General features: G+C 36.6%; 1 protein-coding gene across 1 annotated transcript; it reads left to right on the top strand.

Moving 5' to 3' along the window:
* Positions 1 to 899: 899 nt before the first annotated feature.
* Positions 900 to 2099, top strand: CMTM4 (CKLF-like MARVEL transmembrane domain containing 4; the record flags this gene model as incomplete). Its single annotated transcript, XM_010024189.1, has 2 exons — positions 900 to 998; positions 1926 to 2099. Coding segments are annotated over 2 exons (273 nt in total), but the record flags the coding sequence as incomplete, so codon positions are not given.
* Between the last annotated feature and the right edge of the window lie 8661 nt (positions 2100 to 10760).

Below are 10760 nucleotides of genomic sequence, written 5' to 3' on the forward strand. Positions count from 1 at the left end.
TATCCTTGAATTCTAATCAGAGTGGTGATGGGATTTTGTTTTTAATGGTGGGAGTTACCATGTTTAGAGTGGTTTTGTTGTGGTTTTTTTTTTTTCTTTAACTAAAAACTTTAAGTTGCACAGTGAACATTCAGAACTTTTACTTATGTTCCAGTGATATGTTAATGATTCTGCTTTAAGTAAGCTACAGCAACATAATCATCAAAGACTCTAACATGAGCAGCATATGTGTAACTTAATTGGATGTTGCCTGTCATTTTTCTGTGCTTGAAGCAAAGCAAGGATTTTCCCTGAACGTAGGTGCCATGGGATGTTGCTGTGCTAATGTTCTAAAATGTCTCCTTGAAACATTAATCATAATAAATATGTAAAAATCCGTGTATTTTCACAGTCTGGGCAGCTGTTACTCATAGAAATGGTGTAGGACATGCAGTCTTCTACAGTGAAGGCCTCAAAGAATTGGTAGAAAAATTTCTGACAGTTATCTGGGCAGTGCATGGAGCACTGTTGTAATGTGAACGAGAACAAAGGTTTCCTGGAGTGCTAAAGTTTGATATTGAAGGTTACTTCAGTGTCAGCTGAGGTGGAACAACTTTACTCATTGTTTACGCTGACAGTACTTTGCTAGCAAACCTGGTAGAAATTGAAGTAACTCATCCAGAATCTGCACTGGTGCTTTGTGTGTACATGCTATTGGACTGCAGTTCACAAACTAATGTGTGCATATAATACATTTCCTGTGTAATGATCTTTGCCTTCTTTTGTGTGAGTGGTAAACTGCATAGAAAGTGGGAAAGTATTGCTATAGTTCTTGTTCTAACCTTCTTCTGTTTCATCACTTCTAATAAAAGCAAGCAAAGAATCATTCTTTAGTAATGCTAATGAATTTATTTTTTTAGGATCTGGTCAACACTGGACTCAGCACTTTCTTCTTTTTCATTGCCTCTGTAGTACTTGCTGCTTTAAATCATAAAACTGGAGCAGAAATTGCTGCTGTGGTAAGAATTTGAACTTCTTTATATATGACTCATCTTCTGTTAAAACTAAGAATAACTTTTCCTTGTGTTCATTGAATACTCCTGTTGCCTTTGACATGACAATTTATTTCTAATTTTGCAGTTGGCTATAAGCTAATTCTGATTTGAAAAGTGCTGACATCCTTTGAGTTGTATGTCTTAAGGCTTGAGGCAAGAACAAACAGAAAAATTACTTGCAGAGATCACTTTAGCAGTTGAGCTTGCCTTCTTTCTTTATAGCCAGCTTAGACGATACTGCTCTATATTACAAGCCTATGGAAAAGATAGAGCCAAAAATTCACAAAAAATTGGAGCTCCTTACACATAATTTGCTGAATTCTTCTTGCTCATTACAGACCATTTTTGTTCTGTGGAGTAAGTATAGTAGTACTTCCAAGATTTTAAATCTAGACCAGTAAGTTCAAGCAGATTAATTTTGTGCTTGAGTTGGCAACCTCTTTATTACCCCCCTCCCCCTCCCTTTCAAACCTGCATGTTGAAAATCACACAACAGTTCTGCAGAAGCATATAGGAAAAATTGCGAATTAGCTCCTTCTTCAGGCTATTGGTCTGGACTGGTCATCTCTTCCCTTGTAATTCATTCACTGTTATTTTTACCCTGTGGAATGAATTGTTGGATGAAGAGCTATGTTCTTTCTTTGTATATTTCTTGTATATTGTTGTACATTTCTATGTTTGTAGACAGAGAACTTTGTTTTCTGGGGTCATTGATGTTGGTCACTTCTTCAGTGAACCAAAAAATCTGCAGAAAAACATCAATTTTTACAGACCTCAATGTCTGTCGGTGCAAATAAAATAGAAATCTAAGCTGCTGAAGAATTTGTTGCAAAACTACTCTTGTTCTTGTTTTCTAGAATTGTTTTTGACAATTCTTTTTGTTACTTGCAGATATTTGGTTTCTTGGCAATGGCAGTGTATGCTGTGAACACATATTTAGCTATTAAAAAGTGGCGAATGAACAGCAGACAACAAAGTAGTCGGCAGACCAGTGATTACATACGTGCTCGGACAGAGTCCAGAGAAGTGGATCATCACCCCGAGATTCAGCGTCTGGATGCATGAAAGCGACATTGAAATGGGACTGAAAAGGGAAAAGATGTGCTTAACTCCCTCATGGAATAAAGAGTTTTGTCTTTATTTAAAGAAGAAAAGGAAGATCACATGGTGGTGAAGAATGCCCAGCACTGCATATGTGCAGAGGTGCATTGAGTCAGAAGCTGTTGTCATGAAGGCAGTAAATGTTGGTCATTCAAAAGCAAGATCCGATTAAGATGTCCACATATATATACATATATTATATAGTTTATATAATATATACCATATATATGTTTTGAAGTATGTTATTGTTTTGGATTAACTGCACAGTACTTTCCTTCCCTCTCCCAAGTGCAAGCTCTGAATACACATGTTCTGCCACTGTTTCTTCACCTATTGTAGACACTAAGACCAGCACTGCATTGGTTGGTTAATATAAGAAAGAAAACCACCAAAACGAAATCTAATACATGCAAAAAGGAAGTGAAGGGCAAATAGCAATAACTTTAACCATGTTATGTCCAGCCTATTCTCTGTATCCATCCTCCTGCAGCCTCAGCAGTGCAGTTCAATTCTTGTCTGCAAGATCTCCTGCAGTTTCACTGTTGGTGCACTTATATAGCTGAAATGGACAACCACCTCCTTTTTTTTTTTTGTTGTTTGATGGATGTAGTGTTGAGGTAGTTACTCTGTGGCTTGCTCTGGAATTGCCATATTCAGTTCATGCATGAATTTGTGCAAAGTTAGCAAGTTTCTTGAATGGTCACCATAATGCATCAAATGGAAGTATGTGTGTTTCTGCAAATGTTGGGATACATTCTACTTTTTATTCCAAAATAGGGAGATAAATATGATTGGAAGGTGGGGTGGAGAAAAGGGGGTTGAAGGGCACAGTACAGAAAGAGGAGGTTGTCATCCAATAAATTTGCATTCCAGCCATAGGGTTTTTTTTTTTTTTTTTAAGTTTTAATTTTTCCATAGGGTTTTGTTTTTTTTTTTTAATGTTTAATATTTCTGAGGAGCCTGGGATGGGCAAGAACCAGCAACAAATTATGATGGACTTATAAAGTGTGTTTCTAAGCTTTCAGTATTGTTATTCATGCAAGATAAATATTGTCCTTTTTGGAAGGTTGGCTGCTGCTTTTGAAATTCAAACTGTTGGTAGTAAGTAAAACTGAATTTTTAAAGATTTTTTCTTTTTCTTTTAATTGGGCGTTTCTGCAATTTTTTCCTTAATATTTCTATGGAAAATGAGCTAATTGGAGGATAACATGGTTGCGTTAGTTTGTTCAGAAATAGTTCTACCTAACTGTTTCTTATTTTAATTGTACTTCCAGTGAAGAGAAGGATATCTTGTCAAAACTGAAATTCTGTAGTAGTTGGTCAGACAAAATCATAACTTTATTAGGAAAATGTCACTTGATATTTTTCTGGGCTTTATTTGATAGGTGTTTTTTATCTGTGTAGTGCATTATTTGGCATATGCGTGCAGGCATGTTACAGGAAGAATATGTGTGGTGGAGAAGATCTCTAGAGCTGGATTCCTTTCTGGTATAAGCTGCTGAAATCTCTAACATGAGCAGAACTGTGTGCCCTGTCTGCCTGAATTTATCTCATGTTTCACCTGAACACTTTTTGCATTGTGTTCTTGTGTAGCTGTGTTCTTAAGTGGATGAATAGACAAGAACAGAAGGCAGTATGTGGCAGATAGGTCACAAATGGGAAAACCAGGTTATACTGAACAGTAGGTCAGTAGAAGTGCCTGGGCTTTTTTAATACTGGAGGGAACTGGGATAGCAACAGCTGTGAACCTAATGCTGCAATATTTGAATCAAGCAACAGAGAATAACTTCATGTGAAAAATCGGTGACAAAACTGATGCCTTCTCGTTTTCAATTTACTGATGTCTGCAGTGCATTTCACCTGTATGGCTAAGACAGAGATAAAAATTCAGAAAGAGGTACTAATGAGGTTAAAGAAAGCTTGCATTTTCTTAAGGACTAATGATTTATCACTTACTACAGGAACATTTTTATGTGCTTCTTGAAAGTCAGTGTCAAAGGGAACACCAATTTAAAAGAAAAGATGGAATGGTGTAAGCCAATGTCTGGTGTTGGGTTTAGAACAGAGACATTTTACTGAGATGGTGTCTCACCGGGATTACTGTGAATTTCGGAGAAAATAGTTGCATGTTCAGTGTGGTATGAAATAGCAAAGTTTGTTATTGCCAGTGCAGATGTTACAGCTCTGCTGTTTATCAGCACGCTGCCTAGTATTGGTGAAATTTGAGAGTTCATGGACAGTGTCAGTGACTTACAAGAAGCTTTCAGAATGTTGTCCTCCAGAAGATCCATGCTTTTAGCATGGAATCCTCATCTGAAATCAAGAAATAGAAGTTAGGTGATGCATAGCAAAGGCTTTTCATTAGGAGTGTATCCTGTTTGCTGGATAACAAGGACTGAAGATGGTGCGTACATTCCCTTCCGGTACTCCCTGTGTGGATACTGTTCTTTTTTCAGAGGGGTGGGAAATCTCATGCATCTGTAAGCTTATGAATTTGGTCTCTTCCAAATGGTTGCACCTTTCCTTGGCAACATCACCCAGCTTTTTCTGGAGTGAGATGGTGAAAAGCTTTTGTTGCCTTTTAGCTGGAATGACAAATGCAGAGTGATACTCCTAATACAGTGTAATACTTCATCGTGTAGTATCATGTACCTGAATGACCCTGAGTGCTTTTACACGTGAAATGTTTCCTTGAGCTGAGAACAGAAGGCTGTTATTTATTACTTATATCGTGACTTGAGCTTAGCACAGCTTTTGGGTAGAACTCAAAGAGAGTATTAATTTTAAAAATGCTATCTGATACACTTTGTAAAACAAAAACAAATGTAAATTTGTAATTTCCTTATTTTGGGGACCAAAGATGATTTTAGTCTTTTACAGTATATACTTTCTAAAAATCTAAGTTAAGCATTTATTACTCTACAGAGACATTGTTTACTATTTGGATTACAGAGAAGGGAAAATTAAATAGCCGTGAAAGACAACTGAATTTGAAACATTAAGATCATTTATATATATATACTCAGTTGATTCCTCTCGCAGACTCAATTTTACATGGTGTATTGAAGAGGTAATATTTTAAGACTCTTACACAAACTGCAGTCATCATAAAAAAAAAAAAGTCACTCTGAAGGAAGAAAATAGGATAGATTTATTTGATTTGAAGCTTGCTTAGCAAAAATGACATTAAATTGCTTCTCCCAGCCAGTTAGTCTGGTAATTCGTGAGCACATAGAGATAATTCCTTTCAGTCCTTGAGAGTGCTGTTTAGTTTCATAAAGGGACTCAAAACACACTGTTAATAAAACTAAATTAAAGTTAAACAGTTGAAAGTTGTAGGAACAGGATGCTAAAAACTGTAATGGTTCGGATTTGTCCTGTTTCTTCAAACTAAGCCTTTAGATATGCAATCTCCATGTATTTCTGTGTGTAGAAGAAACTAAATTGTGCAACCTATGCACAGACATCAAAGGACTAAACAGTAAAATATGATCAGAGCAACAGCGTAATAATTGTTGTATAGAGTTGTAATAAGATATGTTTTCCTCTTTATTCTGTATATGCTCAGTTTTGTCAGCCTTGGTTCAAATTTGTCATAGGTTCCTGTAATGATGTGCAAAGTGCCTACAATAGGAGTTTCTAAACCCCGTACTTAAGAACTGATTTGACTGTCTATTTGCTTCTTTGTGAAGTTGATTCCTTCTTTCTCTCTCCACTTGATCCTTTCATTTTGTCTATTCACGCCTCATCTGTCTTACCTTTTAATATTTAATTTTTTTAAGCCTTCTTCATTGATTTGTATTGTGTCTGCTTCAACAGAGGGAAGATAAGAATACTGTGTCCTTTTGTTTATAGTACTCTTCTCTTTCATGAGAGCTTATGATGTATGGGCTGGATGTGCTGGGGGAAATGTTGTTATTCTTTCCCCTCGGACATTGGAAGCTAGCTGGCATACATGTGCTTCTGTGTGAGTAGGAGCCTCATGTTTAGAGGTTGAGAGGATTAGAGATCATCTACCTCTGCCTTCTTTGAAAAGACAAGGTACAGACTCTAGAGATTAGGTGCCTCTATGCTGTTCATCGTAGTCTTTGTTCAGAAGCATGGCATGAGCAATGAGCTGTGTCTTGGAAGCAGCTTCTCATCTTTTGCTTATGTCTTTTACATGTGCACTTAAATCAGTAACGTGGGGTGCTTCTTCATAGGCTTCGGCGTATGTGCATCTCATTATATGATCTATAGCTGTTTCATCTACTTATTTCATTGTTGATTCTAGAAAGAAGAGGGGAAAACTGGGGAAAGCTTTTCAGTCTTCCTCAGATAACCTTATTTTAACCTGCCTTCCCTGTGAATTATTTTGTACCATACGATGGTCACCCATTTCTAATGCATCAGACTTACTGCTTCTTAAAGTGCTGTGGAACACAGCAGGAGATTTGACTTTCTGCAAGCTGCATGTTTACTGTTAAGAGTGATTTAACCACTAGTTTTCCATAAACTTTAAAGTCCTCAAACAAATTTGGTAATTATCACCTTTGTGCCGTTTTGGGAATGTGCAGGTACAGCAAATGCTTATCTAATATGTGATGTTTATTAATATAACTCTTCTTCTTTAGTCTTTGTTCTGCATCATTTTCTTGTCTCATGACAACTTTGTAAACATTCCTACTTGTTCTTTTTTGTGAGGGGGAAGGGAACCAACCCACCATAAGTAGGAATAGTGTTTTGAGGGCATAATAATGGGGAAAAAAACCAAACCCACAATTCAAGTAGTGTAGAAAATAACATGCACTCTCCTACTCAGATGAGATACTGAACAGCTTTGTACATGAAAATCAGAGCACAAAGGACAGGATTTATGCGTAAAGCTTTGGATCCAAACATCTTCAGGTGTTTCAGGTAACTAAAAAGGCAGGCACCATCTGATCATAAATTTGAGATGTGATAAAAGTGAGGAGAGAACCCTGAACTTGATTGTTAATAATCCAGTGCTTTCATAATGATACGTGAACATTAATGGTCCCCAGTTGCAGGAGAGATTTCTTCTGCGCTTTGTAGAGACACTCAATCAGTAGTAAATGTAGGTGTAGGAGTGTTTCTCTGTTCTTAACTCTGGAGCAGTGCTGGCTGTGTAATACAGTTGGAGAGATTCTACACCAGTGTTGCTAATGGTGGATCTTAAAAGCTGAGGTATATTGACGAATCAAGGTGATTATCATATAACTTCTGCTCAGCTCAAGTGTGGTAGTTGGTTCAGAGAGACCTGCAGGACATAGGTGCTCCACCACAAGGGCTTTGTGTGTCTAGAAGAATGGATAGTTTCAGATCAATTTCTGCTCAGTCCCACTGAAGTGAGGAGAGCCATCAAACAGCATTTTCTGAAAACTGGGTATGTGGTTCTTGCTGTTTAGAGCATAAAATAATGGATTGTTTGGAGGGCCAGCAAAGCTCAAATCGCCTGTGCAGATAGAGAGAGATCTTGTGTGTATGAATTTTAATGGCAACAAAAGTAAGAATTTAAAAACAAAACTGAAATAGGTACAGCAGAATGTTTGAAAATACTTTGTTCAAATTATGCCTTATTTCTTTGTTTTAACAGAGGGAGTTTATTAAAGATGAATTTATACAAATATTCAGGAAGTCTCTGAATGCCATTTAGGCTCTTCTGCAGCATGTTGTTTTCCCTGTTAGCCACTTGGCCACCTCGATAGATCTATTTGGCAAGAGTGCAGTGTCGTCCAACCTCAAAGGGTTCCTTTGTTGTTTTGGTCTTATTTTTGCATTGTCTTTTTAAAATCTGTCTATAATTTAACCATTCTAAAAATAATCTTTAAGAAATCTGCTTACACTGTGATTTATGATAGCCTTTAATTTAGAGTATACAACACAATCTTAATTTTCTTTTGGGATATGCAGCTTTCAAAAGTGTTCTTATATATGCCCAGAAATGAAAGTTGTCTATTTATCATGAGAATGTGATTAGATGAAGTTACCTATCCAGAATCAGTGCAGCTCTTACAGATGTGCTGGATGGATGAGTTAGTGAAATTGCCTTTTAATCTTTATGGGTTAATAAATATTTTTTTATAACTAGCCACAGATATTCCTTTTTAAATTATACTTGGCAAACAGAAGATATTTAATTTTATATACAATATACATAGTTACCTTGATTGACGTATTTATAACATAGAGCTTTGTGTTTACTATGAAGGTTTTATCTCTATACCATGGACTTCATGGGTAAAATTTTAAAAAGCCAGTTAGCATATATGGAAGGATATGGAAGCTATCTTCACAAATTCAGAATGAGGACTTAGGAGCATTAAAAAAAGCAGTAGCCAGGTTGTATTAACAGTGTATCTGGGGTTTTTCTTGTTTTTTTGATTGGGGCTGGTCCCTACAGCTATTTTAATAACATCTGGATGTGAGTAACAGAATGAAATATGACCATCTGCCGCTTCTGACTGTCACAGACTGTTGTCTAGAATATGGGAGATTTCAGGGTATTGTATTTGTTTTGCTTTGGACAAATGTCTCGATAGACATATTTAATTAAAACCTTCATGTGTTTGGAAGAAAATACCCTCTCTTAACTAGGCTGATTTATCACTTTTGGTAACCTTTTAATCCCCAAACTAGTATAGTCTAAATACTCATAGTAATGTTACATTTATCCTGATGTCTGCAGGTTAAAGTGAATCTGGCTAGCACCCTTTTATTACAACAATTGCTACCTTCATTTTTCTACTGTTTATACTTTAATCTCGAATGTTTACCGGTTTCTACTTGGATATTGTGGAGGGAGAGTGTATCTTAGCACTACAGTTCATCCAGCTTTAACTCATGCATCGCGGTTCTGGAGTAAGAAAATATTTTGATTTATATATTGTGGCCAATTTATTGCATTTTAAAATGATTTCTATACTTAAGACACAACATTTATGACATAATATAACGAATGACTTAGCTAATCATTATATCTGTCTAGACTTACTCTCTTCTGTGTTAGTGTCATTTTGAAACTATTTGTATATGTTGAAGTTTGTAAAGGGTTCTGGAACCCACAATAAAATAGTAAAGTATGTATTTATTTCTCATAATAATGCTCAATTTTGATTTGAAAGTTGACACTTTGTATGTCTTTTCACAGAATTGTAAACAAATACCGAGAAAACTGCTTCACCTAGGGTGCCTTCATGTGTGGTATAAACACATTTTGTCATTCACAAAAAGAGAGATGTAAATTTATTAAACCAGTAAACACTATTTTTGTAATGTGAGTCACTAATGCATCTCTGGCTTTGTTGTGCTTTGTTTATGGCTACTGTAGTCATTGACTTCCCTTTGTGCACTATAAATAGTAAATCCAATCTCATGGCCAATCAAAAGGTTGAATCGCTTTTGCTCTTCTCTGCCTTCAGCTGCTACCTGGAAGATGGAGATGAAGCACACTGTTGATGTGAGCTAGAAGGTACTTCACATTTTTTTCCTTGAGACTTGTGTAAAGAGATGCTCAGTGTGGGGTATCTGTATCCTCGGTGCTGATTCTGGGTCCTCCAGAAAAATGTAGCAGGTGTAACCTAAACATTCTGATTCTAGCTCATCATTTATGATTTATGGTGTCTGAGGAAGGAGTATCCAGACCTGACTGAGAGACCTTATCTCTTGGCATATAGGTCCTACATTGTCAGAGTTGTAATTGTGAACAGCTCAGGCCTAGTGGGTTAGAGTTCCATCTTAGGCTGAGCAAAGGGGATGCAATTTTTCTTTTCTTATTTGAGCACAAGTCTGCTGTGTAACACCCTTGGTATTTTGCTTTTGAAGTAAGAAAAATTGTAATGTCTTGCCAAGGAAAATATTACAAGCATTCTTTGTGTGTGCAGAACCTGAATCTGTTGTCCTCACTCAGGCAAAATTCCCCATTGACTTAGGGGACTGCAGATCAGGTATCCATTTATCACCAAATCCTGACCAAGGATTTAGAGACTATCATGAGTTAGCAAATGTTGATAGAGAAACCATTTACAGCCTTGACGAAATTTCACATTATTTTGGTAAGTGTTTTTGAAGTTCTCAAACTGCACACGAGGCCAGCTGATAAAATAGATGCTTTCTGTAGCGGTACCTACCAGCTGTGATCACTGTCATCTCGGGATTGACAGCTGGAACTTATATGTGTGTGTAGCATCTTCCAGCTCTGTATGTGCAAGTTGTGCCACTAATGCTTGACCAACTCCATGGGCAAGGTAACTCTACAAAAAAGTGTAACCCCAGCTTGGTTTTGCACCAGTAACAATTTGTCAATGTGTGTGTGCTTCTTTTCTATTGGTGTTTATGCTAAACAAAAGCCACGAGCTGGAGAATTGTCATGTCTTGCAATACAGAAAGCAGTCTTTGCTTTTAAAATCCATACTGTTATAGCATAATTTAAATGGTGTATTTATCAATTTTAAGTCTCATTTTGCTTTTCCAGTCTTTTGTATATGGGCACGATACTTTTTGTAAATTTTTTTTAATTTACTTGTCTGTCTTGTTTTTCTTCCTGATGTTTGAAGATTTGAGCTCTACAGATTTTCAATGGTACTCTTCTGATCATGTCTTCATAGTGGTAAAAGTCTGTATTTT

The sequence above is a fragment of the Nestor notabilis genome, unplaced genomic scaffold, assembly GCF_000696875.1.
Source record: "Nestor notabilis isolate BGI_N333 unplaced genomic scaffold, ASM69687v1 scaffold23911, whole genome shotgun sequence".
NCBI lineage: Eukaryota > Metazoa > Chordata > Aves > Psittaciformes > Psittacidae > Nestor > Nestor notabilis.